At 48.8% G+C, this 20842-nt stretch overlaps 1 protein-coding gene across 1 annotated transcript in view; it reads right to left on the bottom strand.

Moving 5' to 3' along the window:
* Positions 1 to 20842, bottom strand: part of Gmpr (guanosine monophosphate reductase) — a 38793-nt gene continuing 17951 nt past the window's right edge. The window contains exons 5-9 of the mRNA XM_021215533.1: positions 15704 to 15785; positions 12898 to 13004; positions 6204 to 6246; positions 2684 to 2843; positions 1 to 505 (exon numbers count right to left, since the gene is read on the bottom strand). Of these exons, the coding sequence (XP_021071192.1) occupies positions 325 to 505; positions 2684 to 2843; positions 6204 to 6246; positions 12898 to 13004; positions 15704 to 15785 (573 nt within the window). The 3' untranslated portion in view covers positions 1 to 324. The remainder of the gene's footprint in view (positions 506 to 2683; positions 2844 to 6203; positions 6247 to 12897; positions 13005 to 15703; positions 15786 to 20842) is intronic.

The raw sequence follows: 20842 nt of genomic DNA, 5'->3' as shown, positions 1-20842 counted from the left end.
CTCAGTCAAGATCATAGCATTATATTAAAAGTGAAACCATTGTCCTTTAGAAAGAACACAAACAGCGGACACAAAGGCGGGGTGCAAGGGCTGGTTGAAACCAGGAGGCAATGAGTTCTAGGAGCTGACCCGGGGCCCTACAAGCACCCTGCTCCTGGGCCCCACACAGGCACTAAGGGCAAGCCCCACAGTCTCGGGCTACACGATCAGGACAGGGACTCAGTCTCAGCATCTGTGAAAGCAGCCGGCCTGCCAAGGCAGATAAGAAGGGGAGGGGCGAAGCATGGCGAGAGGAGGCTTCCACTCAGCTCTGCGTCCCCGAGGTTAACCGAACACGGTGTTGTGCTGTTGGGTCACACGGATGAACGTGGCTCTCCTGCTGAGCTCTTTGAGCTTGGCAGCCCCAACGTAAGTACAGGTGGAGCGCAGTCCTCCGAGGATATCCAGAATCGTGTTCTCCACATCCCCTTTGTAAGGCACTTCCACGGTCTTGCCCTCAGAGGCCCTGAGAAGGGAAAGAAGGGTAAGGAGGAACAATCTATTTTTCCCCTTAAGAACCAAGGTAGAATTCTCCCTGCTGTAGCCTTGATTCCTTTGACAACTGTATATATGCAAATGGAGTGTTTGGGACATTTTATGTTCCCCATCACCACCTTTCTCATAAGCCCCTCCCACCCCCGTCCTCGAGCCCTTTTGGTTTGTTTCATTGTGATCCATTGAGCTGATTCACTTAGTGAGGTTATGTCCTAGAGCACGGGGCACCTCACCAGTGGTCACACCACTAAAGAAAACCATCTTCCTCCCCCACACGGCAACCATGAATTGCCCGTAACTCCTCGGAGAGGGGTGGGGTGCTGCAAGGCCCTTCCTCATTCAGTGCCAAGTCTTTCCCAGCTAACTAAAGCTTTGGTGAGTGTGGGAATGAGTCAGCAATGTTATACCCATAGGGTGGTTGGTGTTTCACCCACTCTGACATCCCTACCAAGACCCTAAATGATGAGGTATTCCTCCAACCCTATAGGAACTTCCCTGTTCACCAAGGAGAGAGAGGTCTTGGTTAGCAATATGAGATAGAGAGCCCCCACCCCCAGCCCCCAGCAGTAACATTCCCCCAACCATATTCTTCCACTCTTGCGGTTCCTATTTAGGAACCAACCACCAAATAGCCTAATTCCTCCCTGGGGAAAACAAAGCCGACTGGGCTGCCTCCAGCCTGCTACCACCTCCTACCACATTCCCTCCATCCATCCATTTTGGCTGATTGAAAAAGCACAGGGGCCAGGTGTGGTGGCGCACGCCTTTAATCTCGGCACTCGGGAGGCAGAGGCAGGCGGATTTCTGAGTTCCAGGCCAGCCTGGTCTACAAAGTGAGTTCCAGGACAGCCAGGGCTACACAGAGAAACCCTGTCTCGAAAAACCAAAAAAAGAAAAAGCGCAGAGGCTTGCCTTCCTAAGTGTCAGCTCTATGGATACTATGTGTCCTCAGGGGAAGCCCATGGGAATCACAGGCCTGCCTAGGACCTTGAAGATGCAGTAACTGCACCCCCATGGCCTGCCAGTCCTTTGCCAGGGATGCCCTTCACCAGGATCTACCGAGTGCCAGTTCCATTGGCTCCAGTCTCTCACACGCCCATCCCCCGGAGCCGGGGTTGAGAGCTTATGCGCGGATAACCCTCAGAACTTCAGGTGGCATCTCCACATTTTCAGAGCCACGCTTAGAAACGCAGGCTGGCCTAATGTGTAAGCACTAAGTGACATCTAGCTGTCCCCTTGTCCTTCATCCCAAGAACATCGCAAAACACCTTGTACCGTAGATGATCCTACAAAATGGAGACAGGCTCTGAGCACGCTTGCACAGCGGCACTGCAGAAGGCAAGGCCCCAGGCAAGCCCTGACAGGTACCTAAAAGTTCTAGAACTTTCTGTGCCTAGTCACTAACTAGAACATAGGAACTCAGTCTGAAACTCACTGCCTAGAATACAAATGGAATGTGAACTTGTCTTCACCTAACGTGTGCTCCCCACACCCTGCAGGAAGTCTAATACCTTAAAACATGGGCTGGGCGACAGGCTGTATAGTGGCTAGGACAGAGGGCACCTGACACATCTAAGCCGACTCAGATCTCAGAGCTCTGTAACCCGAGAGCCACATACCCATGTGCGCCCATGACGGCTGCCATGGTAGTCGGTTCAATACCTTCCCAAGTTCTTTCCTCTTTGCTAAGGTGATGGCATTTTTTTTTTTATGAGAACATTGCCTGTGTCAACTGTGAGAGCCCATGGGGTAGATGGCTGGTGTAAATGAAACACTGTAGACGACAGCGTCCTCTATGAAAGCTCCTGTCTGTTTGCTACACATGAAAGACCACTCTTCATCCTCAGAGAAAGAATTATCTTAGGCTAGAGAAGGAGGGTGACAGAGGCTGTTCAGGGAGGGCTCTTTTGAGACAAGGCAGGACCCATGTGTAACCACAGGAGGCTGGGTCATCCCCTCCCTGGCTTAGACCTTGTAATCATACCTCTGCCTGTCCCGCGCTTGCTTTTGTAAACGCTAGCCGAATGTAAGTCAGTGCTTTGTACAAAGATGCTGGGTCTATTTTTCTAGCCCCTCCCATAAAGGACAAGAATACACAGCAGCTCTAGCCAGCCCGGTGGACACAGCCTAAGCCTTGCGGCAGCCATACCTGTACTCAGCGACACCTCCCGCATGTTTCTTCATGGCTGTGTCCGAGCTCATGCCGTAGAAGAGTTTTAGCTTCTGCCCGTTCCTCTCGATCACCTCACCTGCACACTCGGTGTGGCCTGAAAACATGCCTCCTAGCATGACAAAGTCCGCACCAGCTCCTACACGCCAATGAGTGGACAGAAGGACAGGGCAGAGGCAGGCTCAGAGAGTATAGCATCTAGAAAGAGGGTCTTGCCCGCTTCACGCTCCCCAACTCTAAGCATGGACTCTAAGCTCTTTCTAAGACTGGAGACCACAGGAAGTCGGGGGGTAGAGGGACAGTCAGCGCTGCCTTAAAGGGATAGGGACTAGCAATGAAACCTTCCAAACAGGTCTTGCTCCTTTACATCCAGAAAGGCATGAAAGATTGCGTGCATCTCACAAAGCACATCCTCTGACCTTGAATTCAGTACTCTGGCGGCAGGCTGGGGAGGAAGCTCAGTTGCCTATCATTCAGAGGCCCTAGGTTTGATCCCAGCATAAACCAGGCATGGTACCATTTGCTTGTAATCTCAGCTAAGTGCTGAGGCAAAGGCAGGAGAGCAAGAAGTTACTCAAGATCATCCTTGGCTATATATATATATATATATATATATATATATATATATATATATATATATATATATATAGCTAGCCTGGGCTACTTGAGACCTTATCTCAAAACCAAAATCAATTCAACAAAGTTTCAAGTGATTTTCTATATTGCTGTCCTTGGGTAACTATGGGTGTCAAAGATGATGCGCTGCACTTCGGTTTGTGTGTTGCAAGCTAAGGTGAGGCCTCTGGGAAGTCATGCAGGTTACAGACATGAAGGTCTCAGTAGCCCTGGCAAATGATTGCTCTTTCCCCATGTGAAGGCTCCGTCAACCTGTAGGACAGCAAGAAGATCCTCTCGAGGGCTCAGGCGAGTAGCAATGCACCTTGGGCATCCCAGTCTCCTCAGCCATGAACCAAATTAACTTCTGTCAACTGAACAGTGGACTAAGAAGTGAGACACTAGCAATGATTTTTCCCTCTGAGTCACCGAGGGTTCCATTTGGAACTAAACTGGTCCATAACCGGATGCACCGGCATCTTTTATTTGTCTGATATGTCATCTCCGAGGCCCACTGCCTCAGTCTGCTAACCTAGGCCTAGCCCTGGATGCTTCTAGCCTCTGGACAATCTAATCTAGGCCTAGAATGTTTTCAGCCTCTGAGACTTGCTGCTGAATAAGCTTATCCTTTCTTGTTCTGTCTGAACTCTGGCTGGCTGGTTCAACTCAGCTTTTCTGACTCAAAATTCCTTTCCAAGCTGGAGGATTCAGTCTGGCTTCTCTCTGGACCTCTGACTGAATTGCTCTGCTTGGCCTCAGACTCTGAAAATCTGTTCCCATCTTCTGGCTTCTTCTCATCCTCTGGCTCATTTTTTTGTCTTCCCCTGTGTCTAGCTTGTTTATTCTAGAACTCTCCATCTGTGTGGCTCCTCCTTATGTTGCCTCTCCTCTCTCCTCATGAGAGCTGGGCATGTCCTATTCTGTCAGATCTTTCTCTTGATTCATCACATTGTCTGCCACTCAATTAGACATTGCTTTCAAACATGGGTGGTTTCTTCTACAAACTAAATTACAAACTAAATTTACCTTCACTGTTTGGGATTAAAGAGGTGTGCTAAGAGCATGTCTATATTCCAGCTAGAGGGATTAGAGGTGTGTGCTAAGCACTGAGCTACACCACAATTAGAAACAGTTCCCCCACACCCCAGTAAATAACACAATCTCGGGGCTCACGGTGTAATCAAATATCCTGCAACAGGGTGCTGAGTAATCAGGGTGAATGACAGACCAATAGCAGGTGAGAAGCAGCCTTGATGTCTCTGCTGGGGTCATCTGAACACTTATAAGGAAACACACACACACACACACATGCACGCGCGCGCACGAGCCCAGGGTAAGTGCTAAGTCAATTTTACTCTGCTACATCTGTTAGAAGGTGATGCTGTGTGGAACAGACCGTGGTAAGCAAGGCATGGACACCACAGTGTGCCACCAGCAGCTCCCAGACACCAATGCTGCCCCCCTGCACCCCTCTCCCACTGTAATTTTAAAGGAGGCAGTGATATAACTAGTCTGGCCAGACCTACAGATGAAGGATGTCACCAGCAGGAACCCTGAGCACAGATCTGCCACCCGCAACTGCTTAAACTGGTTCCCGGTGATTCTTATTTCTCAACACTCAAATTGCTTCCCAGCTGGCTTTTCCTAGACGAGGTCCCTCTCTCTTTCCTTGGTGCACGCAGGACTACACATTAAACAGAGCAGGTCGAATGCTTGAGGAAAGCTGAGCAGAGGGACAGCGCCAAGCCCGGGAACACGGTACCTCCTGAAGGACTGTAGCTTTTTAGTGTGTTTAGCTCCCACTTAGTGCTGCGGTCCATGGTACGTACCCGGAGGAAGCACACACTACGTAATCCTTAAGGATAAGGCCAGGGCGATATAGCTACTAGAGAGCTGGAGTTCTTCCTGCACCTAACTGTAGGATTGTGACCTTGTCCTACCCTGGGTAGCAAGATAGAAGAGGGTTTGTGTTCCCTTCCACAGCTGATCTGGGGGCACATTTCTTCTTTAAATGACATACACTGGGTTGCTAAGAAACTGAGCCAGCAGGACCGCTGTCCAGATCCTCCTCTACCACTGCTATAAAAACAGACCAGGGGCTGGTAGGATGGCTCACAGTGTAAAAGCACTTGCTCCCAAGCCGAAACAGCTGAGTCCGATCCCCAAGACCCACGTGGTGGAAGGAGAGAGCTGATTACTATACAATGCACACAAATACAACATAACTCAAATGCTCTTGTTGTCACTAAGACAAAAAGTTTTCTACCATAATGTGTATATGTGTGTGTAGTGTAGTATAGTGTACGGCTGAACAACCTGGGGCCGGGCAGCTAGTTCTGCTTTCTATATGGCTTGTGGAAAGGGAGCAACACACACAGGTTCAGCAGCTCTGTTTTACCACCCTTCAGGTGAGATGTTAGTGTGTGGCACCAACCGGGACCCCGGAGGCCCTACAGCAGAGACCTTGCTGGGTTACAGCGGACACTGCTACCCTCTAGTGGGAAGCAGGCCTGGTCAACCTTCCGCCAAGACTGGATCCAGCCAGAATGAGGTGGGGGCTGTTCCAGGTCATGGTATCTGCACAGCGGAGCAAGAGTCACGGGAGCACTGGGCATTCCCCTCTCTCGATGAAAACATCGAAAGCCGACCCACTCCTAGCATGCCATCCACATTCTGAGCTCCTGGCTTGCTCAGCTACAGACCCGAACCAAACTGAGCTGGGAATTGGTTAGACGGGAATGAAACCCAGGCAAAGAAAACTCCCCAATGAGCTCAGAAGCCCCTCGGGGGTTCCCTTCTCCATCTGGTCCTTCCAAGCTGCCCAGAGCTCCTCCTTCCCTGTCAGCCTCTCTCCCTGTGGCAGGGCTGTGTGTCTCATACTTACCAAAGGCTTTGGCGACATCTCCTGGACACGTGCAGCCTCCATCCTTCAAAGGAAGGAAGGAGAGAATATCAGAAAGGTGGGAACAGGCCAGACCATGCTCACCAGTGAGGAGGAAGTAATCGGAACTACCTCCCAACACTACCCTTACTTTGAAGGCGAGAGGCTGTCACCCCTGCCCATCCACCCTCTGGGTTCAAGCACCTATGTCTGGGGAGGAGGACAAAGTGTCAGACTGGTCACTGTCCCCTGTTACACCATTATATAACATGTCTAGCCACTCCCTGCTCCCCCCTCCTTCCCGCTCAGAAGCCACCCCTCCCTGCCTGCAGAGAGGTGAGTTTTTTGTTTTTTTTTTCAGTCTGAGCGCTAGATTATTTTAAGAGCTGAGAAAAAGGGCACAGAGCCGGCTCCTCTATCTTCTCAGTTGTCTTGCGTCTCCAGTCCATCAGATGTCCTTAAAAACGAGCGCTCACTGCTGACATCCACTCTGTGCACACAGCACAGGCTGGCCTCACTGACAGCGGGATAAGCTGCAACCTTAGGTTACAGTCACTGGCTCAGAGTTCCTAGGATACAGCCTTCACGTGTTTCCTTATTAGCGAGACCCCAAATGCGCAGGCTGCAACTTACTATCCTAGCAGAGCCTGGGTGATACGGAAAGAGGCGAGTGACAATGCTCTGGAGTGCCAGCAAAGCCCAGAGGGACAGACAGACAGCCCCGGAAGCAAAAGGAAGAGATGGGGACAGGTGAACAAAGTGACAGGGATGTAGCCAAGCACAGCGTGGGCTTGACAAACGCCAAGACCTCAGAAGGAAGGACCTGTCTTCAGAAAGTGGGGGCCAGCTACACGGAGCTGGAAACTTGGGTTAGGAACCCATGATGTCTGTGGGGGTAATGGGTGAAAGTTGCCAAGGCAACCACCTCTTGAGTTGCAGGTGGGGACATCTAACAACAAGAGGACCCTTGCCAAGAGTATCTCACCCAGAAAGTACTAGGCTCTGTGACTCAACACTCTTCTGTTTGGCTGGAGACGGAGTCTCACTATGTCAACCTCCTGGGTGCTGGGATTACAGGCCTGCCCCCCCCCCACACACACACACCAGGCTCCTTACTTAGTCTTTCTCCATCACCTAATTGGCCCCTACACTCCAAGGAGCAGGGTTCAAAGCTTAGCTGTCCTTGCTAATAGATGTCTGTGAGCCCATCACTCAGAATATAGAGGCAGAAAGATTCAGAAATCAGAGACATACATATATATATATATATATATATATATATATATATATATATATATATACATACATATATATACACAAATATATATATATATATGCATAAACAAAATGTTTTTAATCCCACTTGCTTGCAGCTCTGATCAGTGAAGAGGGGCTGAAGTGTCTTTCCTTCCAAACATTTCTAACAGTAACTATTTGCTCAGTCAAGTGCATGGCTCTTGAGTGGCTCTTGTGGAGCCTGACTATTTTGAGAGTCAGATTCTCTGGACAAGGTATCTGGGCAAAGCCCTCAGTATGACATCACAGAAACCATGTGACTGCTTCCGGGCTTGTTTCTCTTCGCTTCCAAATGTTTGCTTTCCACTTCACACATCCCTTGCTTACCCCATTGGCTTTCTAGAGTTTTATCTTGGATAAAAAACAGATCCAGGAGCGGGTTGGGCAGCTCAGTGGGTAGAAGTGGAAGCTATGCAAACCCAATGGCCCAAGTCAGTCCTAATCCAATCCCCAGAACTCACGTGAAAAGCAGGGGGTGGTGACATGCGCCCGTGACCCCAGCATTCCCCTGATGAGATGGTTATGAGGCAGCTGGCCTGGGGTACACAATACAGCGACAACTGTTTCCACATGGTAGGAGAAAACTGACTCCCTAAAGGTGTCCTCTGACCTTCACTCGTGTGCACGGATTATATAGACACAAAAATGGCATACAAATTAAAGCCAGCTCTACGCACAGGATTGCAAACCATAATCAGATTACATAGACGCAAGCTTCCGTTAGTCTAAGTCCCCAACAATGTGACTTCAGAATACTCTTTGCAGACTCCTAAGTAGCTTGGAACTACACTAGGATTTATCATGTGAGCACCTGAAAAAAAAAAAATCACAGGATGTTGGGCAGGACGAAGCCTGGTGTCACTGGGACCTCAAGAAATGCTTCAGGCTGGAGAGATGGCTCAGCTGATAGGCACACTGCTCTTCCAGAGGACCTGGCCTCAATTCACAGCACCCACATGGCAGTTTACAACTGTCTGTTCTAGGGGATCTGATGCCTTCTCTTCAGGCTTCCGCAGGTAAGCAAAAACAACTATACACAAACAATTTTTTTTAATTAAAAAAGCAGACAAGCATATTTTTCCAGTGGACCCAAAGTCCTTGGTTAATGTGGCTGCATAATACCACGGAGAGAGTATTGTATCCACAGTGTCGACTGTTCACATTGCTGGTGTGCACACTTACAAAAAACGGGTGATGTACATCCAACACACCAGAATACAAGAGGTGTTGAGTGCAAAGCAATTTCACACACTATGTCAAGAGGCTGAAGTTTGCACCTTCTACAGTTTAGAGTTCAAGGAATCCCATGATGCTCTAGGAAGACAGAACACGGGGTACCCTCCTGTCAACTAAGACACACACCCACCTTCAGACACTGATAGTCAGCCGCTAAGAAACTGTAAAACAATTGAGTCCTGGGAAAATATGCAAGGCAGGAATTGATAATCTTTGCCTGTCTTATTTCCCAACATGGCTAGAGTTATATTTAAGGATAGAAGGCATCATGGGATAGGAGTGTTTTGGTTCAGGGATTGTTGGCATGCCTCTTCTGACTCATAGTTATTTCTCAGGGGCTGAGGTGATGGCCGGCTGGTGAAGCATTTGCCTTCTAACTGTGAGAATCCACGTTAACAGCTCGGTGAAGCAGGAGAGAGAGAGAGAGAGAGAGAGAGAGAGAGAGAGAGAGAGAGAGAGAGAGAGAGAGAGAGAGAGAGAGAGAGAGAGAGAGAGAGAGAGAGAGAGAGAGAGAGACAGAGACAGAGACACACTCCTGTAACTCCTTGCCCCTGTGAAATAAGCCCCAATAATTATTGGTTCGCCAAGCTGCATTTGAGTGGGATCATTTCTTTGTTCTGGCATCGGTGTCTCATCTGGGGTGAGCAGACGTTTGTTCCTGCCTCCCCCAGAAAAGTCACACAACTAGAGCCAACCTCAGAAATGGTTAATTCGTTGGGGTGCAGGCCAGAAATGTGTGTGTGTAAACACAAGCTTCTTGGAGAGGTTTCTTGGAGCTAGGTCTTGACAGAAACTTTGGGGGCCACTGGCCAATGAGAGCCTGGGATTCCTGAGTGGCTCCAGCTAGGTTAAGTGTCCTTGCTTGCAAATGTAGAGTCACAGCTCTGTCAGCTTTTTTACACGCTACTTCATTAAATGTGTGTTCTTCTCAGGGGAGCAAAACCTGGAAAAGTACTGTGTGTGTGTGTGTGTGTGTGTGTGTGTGTGTGTGTGTGTGTGTTAGTTATAGAACTATCATTAACCTTTTTTCATTTATTCTAGTGTGTAGCACATAGTAGCGCCTTTAGGTGTTGAATGCTTTCGCAGGGGTCTTATGTCAGATAACCCGCATATAAGATATTTAGTTTATGACTCACAACAGTAGCAAACTTACAGATATGAGGCAGCAATGAAATAATTTTACGGTTGGGGTGTCAGCACAACATGAGGAACTGTATTAAAGGGTCTCAGCATTAGGAAGGTTGAGAACCACCAACACTGTTGATACTTTCTGAATGAACGGGCGAGCAGATGCCTACTGAATGAGGTAACAGGAGAAGCATAAGCCATGTGCAGTGTGAGCTGACACCTGGATCCTAGCTGTGGCAGTGCCGAGCCATCTGCAGTACTGGTTAACGCCTGGCGCCTAGGGGTTTCTTACTCTGAGTGCTCACAAAGCCAAGCCTGCAGGACTAGAACGCCACCGCAAGGCGACAATGAAACAGAAGCCGGAGACCAGATCTCCACAGGCTGAGGAATGGAGCCAAAGACAACGAGGTAGCGCTCCACAGTGAGGATGGCATAAGTTCTTACGCTCGGACTTGCAGGAAAATCTATCACTGAGCTCATGTGGAAGCCTGGCCTAGCAACTGCCTAAGTCAGACAGCCGGAAGGTTTGATACATTCAAGTTAAATCAGCACTGTTATGAACCGTTAAAAATACACCATCATATCTGGAGGATATCATCCTTAGTGAGGTAACCCAATCACAAAAGAAGTCACTAGATATGCACTCACTGATAAGCGGTTATTAGCCCAGAAACTTAGAATACCCAAGATACATTATGCAAAACACAAGAAAACCAAGAAGGATGACCATCGTGTGGCTACTTCATTCCTCCTTAGAATAAGGAACAAAATACTCATGAAAGGATATAGGTACAGAGACAAAATTTAGAGCTAAGATGAAAGGAAGGACTATCCAGAGACTACCCCATTCGGGAATCCATCCCATCATCAGCCACCAAACCCAGATACTAATGCACATGCCAGCAAGATTCTGCCGAAGGGACCCTGATATAACAGCCTCTTGTGAGGCTATGCCAGTGCCTGGCAAACACCGAAGTGGATGCTCACAGTCAGCTATTAGATGGAGCACAGGGTCCCCAATGGAGGAGCTAGAGAAAGTACCCAAGGACCTGAAGGGGGCTGCAACCCTGTAGGTGGAACAACAATATGAACTAACCAGTACCCCCTGAGCTNGTGTCTCTAGCTGCATATGTAGCAGAAGATGGCCTGATCAGCCATCACTGGGAAGAGAGGCCCCTTGGTCTTGCAAACTTTATATGACCCAGCACAAGGGAAGGCCTGGGCCAAGTAGTGGGAGTGGGTGGGTAGGGGAACAGGGGCGGGGGGGTATAGGAAACTTTCGGGATAGCATTTGAAAGGTAAATAAAGAAAATAATAATAATAATTTAAAAAAATACACCATCACTCCAAATGTATGCAATGCGTAACTGTGCATGTATACAAAGCCGTGCATGCATGGATGGATGGATGGATGGATGGATGAGAGCGGGAAAAGGAGGGAGGGAGAGAAGGGAAGTAGGTAAATAGCCTATCTTACATAGCTATGATTTTTTTTAACCTGTTTGTTCAACCAACTGCAGACAAAAATACTTAATAAAAGAAATCTTCACCTGTACTAAATGTGCACAGACTTTCTTGTTATCCCCTAAGCAATGCAGGGTAGCGACTGCCTAGCTAGCATTTACACTATATTAGGTAATGTGGAGATGATTTAAAGTATATGGGAATAGGTATGGAGGTTATACTCCATTACCAGTCGACTATGCACAGGGAGAGACATGAACCTCTGTGGACGGTGGTTTCCCATGGGAGTGCTGGACTCTGTCCCTAGAGAATGCCAAGGAACAGCTGAGCACATCATCTACCCACCCATCCATGCATCCATCATCCATCCACCCATCTATCCGCCCATCCATGCATCCATCATCCATCCACCCATCCATGCTTCTATCATCCATCCACCCATCTATCCACTCATCCATGCATCCATCCATCATCTCAACTAACCAAGCAGGTACCACGGTCCACCACAGCATGGTCCTGTAGTGAGCAGCTCAAATCCTATAACTCTTGGCAGTGGTCCACACGGTGGTTCTGTGAATGATGTGGCTAGAGTATGTGCATTTAATGACTCATGATGGTCGTCAACATCCCAGGGGTTCTGTCGGAATACTCGTGCCATGTTCAACTCCTTCCTTCCCACACCTTGACTGGGACTGCCCTCCACAGGTCACAGCTAAGGGGGGAGCATCCAACTGCCTCAGCTCACTCCTCCTCCTTCCTGTCAGAAGGTCCTGCTGACTCAAGGTCTGAGGTTCTCTCCCTGCCTGCGCATCCCTCTGCTTCCTCATCTGCTCACAAGTTCCCAAGGCCACTGGACTCTCTACCTACCAGGTCTCCAACCATGGTGCCTGCCATGCCCCTCAGAAACCAACATGAACCTACAAATCCAGGGTGATCTTGTTCCTCGGTACCCATTCTGAAGAACCAGCCCATGAGGCCAAAACGGAATCTTCTTCCTTGACCAGCCCCAGAAACACCAACTCCACTGCCAACGCTTAATTCTGTTCTCCAAACGCCCCTCTGATTGGTGGCCTGCCCCTTCTTAACCCTTCCCAGAGGAGCGAGCCTGTTGGTTGTTGAAAAGCAATCTGCCCACTTGCAACCTCCTGCTTTGACATCTTCAATAACTTCCCATTGGGGTGCGAAGCCCCAGTTTTTCACATGCCCTCCCCTACTCCCATATACAGAGTTCTTAACCACACTCTCCCAAGAACTCATCTACGATCTGCATTTCTACCCCTCCCCCTCCCCGCTCCAAACAGTGACTTCATTTTTATTTTTTCCCCTCTGTCATCTCATCTGTAACAAACCCCCACACTTCCTTATCACTTCCCCAAGCATTTCCCAACTCCTGGATCCGAGATACGATGACCCTTAGCCTGCCCCTCCCAAATTCCTTACTGACATCCAGATCCCTAGTACCCGGAAATGTGGTATTTTTGGAAATAGGGTATTTGAAGGCAGTATGGCCCCTCAGAGGCAGGGCAAAGATCTCCTCCAGGGTCCCCAGAGGCTCCCAGACCCTAATACTCACAGAGATGATGTGCCCCTTGAGGCCGTGGGCGGAGTCAGCACACTCTATCACGGCACTCAGCTGTGGGTAGCCCACTCCTGTCTTGGTTCGGGTGGTGCACACAGAACCTGTGCAGAAACAGAGGTGGATTCACGGAGGGTCCTACATGAGTTGAACACAATAGAAAACGATACCCCTTTGCCATCTTATGGCCCTGCCCTAGTGAAGGGTGACTTTCCCCCAACAGAGGACATACACTGACTGGGCAGGCAACATGGTCTCACTATATACTACCCCACAGGCCATATGAGCCCCTCAAGTCCTCACCATCATCAAGGGCAAATGTCTTACACATCATCATCTACACAACCTACAATGCCCTTCCTGATGCCATACTTCCCCCACCACCACCACCTGCAATGGCTGAGCACAGAAACCTCGCCTCCCTCCACACACATGCAGACTCAACTTTAAGGGGTCACCCGGAATCCTCCCAGCCTTCCCCTGGCTTTCTCACCCCCTCCTCCTTCTGTCAAGCCCCTCACTGCCCAGCCTAGGGGACTGAAAACTCAAGCCCACCTGGTGTGGTTGTGGTGGAATGAATTTGCATTAGGGCAAAGAAAACCTTGTTCCAGGGTTTGACCTTTACAAACCCTTGGAGTGAGGAAGTCACATGACTGTATTCCGATTACTCAACACTGGGCCAAACACAGCCTAGCTTCCATCCATCTGCCTTAATCTCATGCGATACCGTCCACCCCATCTCCCTGGACCGAGTCCCCACTCAGCCTAAGGCAGCGGTTCCCAACCTTCCTAACGCTGTGACCCTGTAATACATTCCCGATGCTGGGCTGACCCCCAACGATAAAATTATTTCATCGCTACCCCATAACTGTAATTTTTTTACTGTTATGGATCATGACATAAATATCTGATAGGCAGAATATCTGACATGTGATTCGTGTGAGTATCTGATAGGCAGGATCCTTCACATATGACCTTTGTGAAAAGATCGTTCGACTTCCAAAGGGGTCGCGACCCATAGGTTGAGAACCACTTGCCTGGCACCTGGGGTCAACTTGGCTTTTGCCAACACGTGGATTTCTTCCTCCCTTGCCTCTTCCTGCCCCAATGTCCCATTCAGTCCCGGTTGTGTTCTTTCAGGTCCTGGGAACGCCGGTATCCCGATCCTATGTCCCATGTCCCCACTTCTAATCCCACCCCCAAAGCAAGTGAGTACCCACCTCCGTGTCCCACCTGCTTCTTCTCTTGTCTGCTCCTCTCTCCCTTCCCTTCTCCACCTAACACTCCCTACTCCCACATGGTCCCCATTTTTCAGGCTCCGCCTTAAAATGTCACTGCCCCAGGGAAGCTGTGCATTGCGCCTGCGCCTGCACCTGCGCCTGAGCTCGCACGCATACACGTTGTCTTTTGAGGAGCCGATTTCAGTCACTACCTGTGTGGGAGTGCTAGGGTCTGTTTACCCTGCTGGGTAGTAAGCTCTGGAGATTTCACACTCCTGTCTGCCTGACACTGAGAGCAGGCCTCATGCACAAGATCACTATAAATAGCATGGAAAGAATGCAGGAACTCAAGCATGAGTGAGTCACCATCACTCATGCTCTTCCAAGGCTCACCTCTTCCTCCTCCTCCTCCTCCTCCTGCTGCTGCTGCTGCTGCTGCTGCTGCAGGACTTGTGGGGTCTCTTAAATGCTGCTTTAGGGGCAGCCCGGGGACCAATTCTCTTGCTCAGAAAGTTATTAACTACCTAAGTGGGTGGCATTGAGGAAAACCACAGGTAACAGCAGAGATTGAAGTCTCCCTGTAGGTTAAAAGCCTGCCTGTTTTGTGAGCAGACCGGGCCATTTTTCCAATCAATGCACTCACACAGTCTCCTTGCCCTAGGTCACAGCACAAGGGTCCTCTTCCTACAATGGCACACATCCATATAGTCCTTCCATGTGATTCCTGTCTGATTCCTTCTTAAAAGACTGTATTTTGAGGGTAGAAAGCTGTTGCGTGCATGTGTGCGTGCGTGTGTGTGTGTGTGTGTGTGTGTGTGTGTGTGTGTGTACGCATGTGATCTGCTTTTATTTTTGAGTGTGTGTGTGTGTGTGTGTGAACGCATGTGATCTGCTTTTATTTTTGAGTCCCAGATCAAGTGTCTATAGTCTTTCTTCTCTTCTCTCTGATGCTAGGATCTGGGTAATGATGCATGTTCAGGGCAGAATGTTAAAACACAGCAGTGAGGATGTAGGCTTGGCTATGGGAAACGGGAAGGCAAACACCAGCCAGTCCCAATAAGAAACTGCAACTCCCAGGTTAAGACTGGCCTGGCTCTAGTTGGTTCCTTCCTTCAAGAGGCCTATAGGGCTAGCCCTAGTGCCTGAGCAGTGGATTAGTATCAGATGGGGAGCCAGAGAGCCATAGGTCATGTTCACATGTGGCCTCTTAGTCACAAGTTTGGGGGTCCTTCAAACATTCACATGGACATAGCCATTCTTGTTCATTAACTGTTCTCGTCGACTCCCCACCGACCTCTCTCTTCAAAGTGACCTTTTCAGTTTGCCCTCCCACACTAACACTCTGGTCGGAACCTCACCACACAACTACATGTCTGCTGGTGTAGGCAGAGCCTGGGGTCGTCAGAGAGTGGTTCAGTGGCATCTCAGGAGCTTCGTGGGGAAGGTCAGATCTTCCAAAGGAATGCACCTTGAACCTCTGGGTGAGTACTTTACAGTCCCCATGTCGCTTCCTTCCAGGAGCCCTGAGCCCCAAGGCCCCTGCTCCCCACAGTCAGCCCTACTGTGCTCACGACAGGTCTCACCTGGTCCAACTCCTACTTTGATGATATCTGCTCCAGAAAGGATGAGCTCTTCCACCATCTCTCCCGTCACCACGTTCCCTGCCTGCGACAGGAACAACAGGGCTCTCCATCATCAGAAATGACTCCGGGGCAGGTATGGGGGAGGGGGGGGTCACAGAGTGGCCAGTGGTAGGTTTCACTCCTGACTCCAATTGTATGTGCGTATTGAGGCTACCACGGTTCCAGGAAACAAAACGAAAACAGTACCCCCAATTCTGAAGTTGATTTAGGTCTGAGACTCGATGGATGTGTCCCCGACTTCCTTTTCTACTAAATCCCAGCACAGAAGCTGATAGCAGAGACCCCTCTTGGAAAGCCACTTGTGTGAAGTAATGGCGTGCAAAGCTACAGAAATGTAGAATTTTAGAAACAGAAAATCCATGAGGGTCTAGGTCAGGGCATATGGAACAGCTCAACACTGAGGAGGTCAAAACAAAAATCTTCTATAGGACCCGAAATCCACAAGCAATGCTGCACACTCAACTGATAAAAAAAAAAAAAAAAAAAAAAAAGCCATTAGCAACGGGCGCAAGGCTACTCAGGCATCTGCAAAAACCCTGGAGGATCTCTACAGAACCCGGAAAGCCACGGTTAGAAAACTGACCTTCTCGTGGTTGAGAAAATACCCGAGTGTCTGGCCCTAGGCTGGGGTTCCCACCTTGGTACAAAAGGGCCATATGCCACTGGTACGGGCTCTGTCTACAGATGGAGTGGAGCTTCCGTCCTAAGAATAGACCTGCAGGCCAGGAAGTGGCAGAATCCATCAACCACAAGAATGCATCTACGCTGGAAATAGTACAAGCTCTCTGACTGCAGGAGCTTGGAAGAGCAGAAAATAGCCCTTTTATTACAACTCACTGCCCCATGGAGTCTTCAGCTGGTACCCAGGATGCTTGGCAAGATGCCCTTCGCTGGGTTTTCACAACCGTGCAAAGTCACATTTTGCAAAAACACATCCTTACTCTCTCTACTCCCACCGAAGCCCTAGTGTCCTTTCGCTGAATTAATTCCCCAGGGGAAATATTCTTTTTATTTATTTATTTTTTTTTTTTTTTAGCTTCTACAAAATAACTTGAACTTCACAGAAGAGGTTGTTAGAAAGAGGTGACAAGGCCAGTGTGAAGCTACTCGGTTATAAGCACCAGCTGTCAATCGACAATGATAACGGATGACACAGATGGAAGATTGGAGTTGGGTTAAAGGCCAAGCTGTTTCCCCGTAAACTCTGCAGGGGTAGTGTAAAGGCATGGTTAGAGCTATCTATACAAAAATAACGTGCACGCAAGGAGATGACCCAATCAACCAATAGCCAGCTAGGGAAAAGCTCCTGTAGCTGTGACAAAGGGTGACCAGCTGGAATATACAGAGATCTCATAAGCTCCATTTTAAAAAAAGACAATAGAAACAAAAAGAGACAGATATGGCTAATGTAATGTATTCAACTTTATATGCCAGCAGGAGTCTACCTTTCACCTACCAAATCATCAGAGGTTTTGAACAGTACATTAAAAAAAATAAAATAAATCACATTAATTCTCTCTACTGGTGGGATATCTTTTCTAGCACAAGTTTTCCTGGAAAGAAATTAGAACCCCCAAAGTGTGCTTGTAGCTTGTTCCATGAATTCTGAGCCTCTCCCCCAGTGATGCCACCACAAGCATAGCCATAGAGATATGCCGTTCGCAAAGTAAAAAAAACTTTTCTTTTTCCGACAGGACTCGTTCTGCAGGATATTATGAGGAGCCAGTTCAGATAAGAGAGGATAAGAAATACCTAATCAGAAACAAAAGTGACATTCAGATCTCGCACTCAAGTTTCTGCACAGGTGGCCCTCTGGCCGTGGGAGTTAGGTCTGTGGGTAGGGAGGGACTGGTCAAGGGTGAGTATGGGAAGGGGCTGCTGTCTGTCATCATGAAACACCTTGTACAGGGAGTGGATACAGGCTTGAGGGTGTGACAGCCCCTGGAAGCATGATAGGCCCCCATCACTATGGTAGCTTGTGCATGTTCACTTCCTGGGCAGCCGTGACCAGACGAAAACCATGTGCCCTGTCTGAGACACTGATGCAGGCAGAAGGGAGTTTCTGCTGGGCATCCCCCTGCCCCAGTGGCATGGCTTCTATCTGAAATGTCCCCAAAGCTCAGAGGCAAATGCTAGGTCCACAGTGCTGCAGTATTGACAGATGGGGCTTGGGGAGCTGAGGGTACCACTGCATCATCAGGGTCAGCCATTGATTGATGAATTCCTAACTTCATGAGCCCTTAAGGAGTGAGTGGGAACGTCAGACGATGGGGCCCACCTGGGGGAAGTAGCAGCTGGGGGGGACATATCTTTGGAGGGCGTGTCTTATTCTTATTATCTTCAGCTCCCAGTCTCTACTTCCTATGAGGTACACATTTTTTTTCTCCCCCAAATATACTCTGTCATGATGTTCACCTCCACACAGACTCAGAAAACACAGAGCCATGTGACCATGAGCTATAATTTCATGAGTCTTACTTTTTCTCAGGTCTTGTCAGGAAGCGGATTGATAGACCCCAGGAAACAAACCAAGTTTCATATTCAAGGCCCTAGTCTAGAAAGAAATGGTTCCTGTGCCCATAGTCCAAAGAACCTGCAAAATCGAGGCAGTAGGATGACGAATTTAAGGCCAGTGTAGACAAGTAGTGAGGCCCTATCTCAAAATTAAAAGCAATAAAAAAGATGGTTGGGGGTGTGGCTTAGAAGAACATTCATCTAGTAGGTTCAAAGCCCAGGATTCAGTCCCTGGGGGAGGAGGGGAGATGGGCTGAGACAATCTTGTGTAAGCGTCTGAAACTGTATGTTCAATTCCCAGTACCAGCAAGAAAAACTAAAAAGGAAGGGGGGTGGGGGATAATAGACATGCTGATTCTGTATTAATCTACTTAAAAGAGTGTCTAGAATTTTCAGCAGGCAAACACTTAGGAATAGTTAGAAGCTTCTTTCAGCCAACACCTCTGCCTCCAGCCATAGATGAAGAGCAAGCAATTGTTCAGAGGAACCCTGGCCTGGTGCAAAGGCCAGGAGTCGCCAGCTTTTCCCATGATTCTGAAACCACTAGGCATTCATTCCCCCAGAGCCCTGCAGCTCAGAGAAGCCCGGGTACACACTAACTCCTCCTTACAGGGCCTCTGAAAGCCAGAGAAGAGAAAAATTAACATTTTCAAAAAACCACCAAGAACCAGAGGCATGGGCATCCACTGGCGGCTTCTGAATGAAGCACAGATTTCAGGGGTCAGCGCAGGCAAAGAATGGCTTAGGCATAAACATCTACCTTGCCAAAGTCTTCAGTTTATTGCTGGGGAAACCAACGGGAGCGAGCATTTAAACACCTCCTGGCCAGCCAGCAGGCACTGCAGAGGTCCTTGCTGCTGGAGGCCGCCCAGAAGTCTGTGGGAACTCCTGCTCCCTCTGCTGTGCTCCCTTTTCACAAACCCTGGAAACCCTGGCTCTGCACTTGTAGCACATGTTCCCTAGGCTCCCCCTTCCCCCTACGGCCCCCCTTACATTCCTGTACTGCTCAATCTCCTCTGGTTTTTGTTCTTGAGGATGGCACACAATTCACCCCAGTTTGCAAACAGGCCAAGCGTGGCTCTTAGCACCAGCCAAGCATACAACATCTTGAGAAGTGGTGCCTGCCTTTATCTTTGTGTGTGTGTGTGCATGTGAGCATGTGAGCGAGACAGAGAGGAAGGGAGGGAGGGAGGGAGGGAGGGAGAGAGAGAGAGAGAGAGAGAGAGAGAGAGAGAGAGAGAGAGAGCGCGAGCGCATGGAGGCCAGAGGTCAACCTCTGGTGTTCCTTTCCTCAGGACACCATCCACCTTATTGTTTTAGATGGGGTCTCTCCTTTCTACCAGAAACTCTCCAATTGAGCTAGGCTGGCTTGTCATTGTGCTCCAGAAACTTGCCTCTCTGGACCTCCCAGCACTGATTACATGTGCACATTTCTACATAGGTCTAGTAATCAAACTTGGGTCTTTATGCTTGTAGGGCAAGCATTTTTACCAACCGAGCTATGTCTCCATCCTTTCTCTTAGAACAACTCCACTGCGTAGGCCCTACCTTTCTTCTGTGACTCAGTGTTCAGAGCACATGCTTTCAATGGAACTGACTGCCTGAAAGGAACTGAGCAACTGTTAGGGCACACTGTACGGGCAGGGTAACAAAACAACACCCCATGTGGACACCATAACTATTCTTCTTTTCTTAGTGTCCTCAAACTCCCTTTTCCCAAGCAAGGAACACGGAGAGTCAAAAATAAAGTCCCCATAAGGCTCTCAGGTCATGAGCTGGCATGTTGGGGTACACTGTATGAAGTTGTGTCTCTGTCCTTCCTCACCTACCTAAGGCAGTCTCTGATTGGCTTTAATAAAAATCATGGCCAATCAGCTTGACAGGAACTGGAAGGCGGGACTTCCTGGGAGGGAGAAAGGAATTCTGGGAAGAAGAAAGAGGAAGCCCTTTTGCCAGGAGACATGAGAAGAATGTGACTATGGGCCTGGAAGGTTTAGCTAGCCATGTGGCTGGATGGGACTAGGTAGTGGGGTTAACCTAGATGAGCTAGTTGAGAGTCTGCCTAGCTAAGGCCTAAGGTTTTGAAATATTAAAAAGTTCTCTGTGTGGTTATTTGGTGAATTAGCTGGTTAAGGAATAATTGCTACTGTGTTGATTTCTAGCATTAATTAATAGGTAACAGAACATTAATAATCATTTTATACTGGCAGACTTTGGGAGCACTGTGGTATGAATGTCTTTGTCCTCTTAAACTTTGTATCCTGACCCAAAACAACGGGGCAGTAAGATGAAAGATGAGGCCTTTAAGAGGGCTCTCATGAGTAACTATTCCTTAGAAAAGGGCAGAGCGAACGTGTGTGGGCCTTTCTGCAATGTGAGGACATGCCTACAGGTTACCTATAAATGAAGAGTGTCACCAGACATGGGAGACTCAGTCTTGGACTTCCAGTAAGTTTCCATTGTTTATAAGTCACCCTGTTTATGGTGTTTTGGCAGCAGCCTGGATAGAGGCAGCCAGTTGGTGAGTTTAATGGCGCAGCCACTAGCTACCAAGCGGGGGGGGGG

Source organism: Mus pahari, chromosome 16 (genome assembly GCF_900095145.1).
Source record: "Mus pahari chromosome 16, PAHARI_EIJ_v1.1, whole genome shotgun sequence".
NCBI lineage: Eukaryota > Metazoa > Chordata > Mammalia > Rodentia > Muridae > Mus > Mus pahari.
Note: the sequence above shows the minus strand (reverse complement) of the source record. Positions and strands in the feature narration are given on the sequence as shown.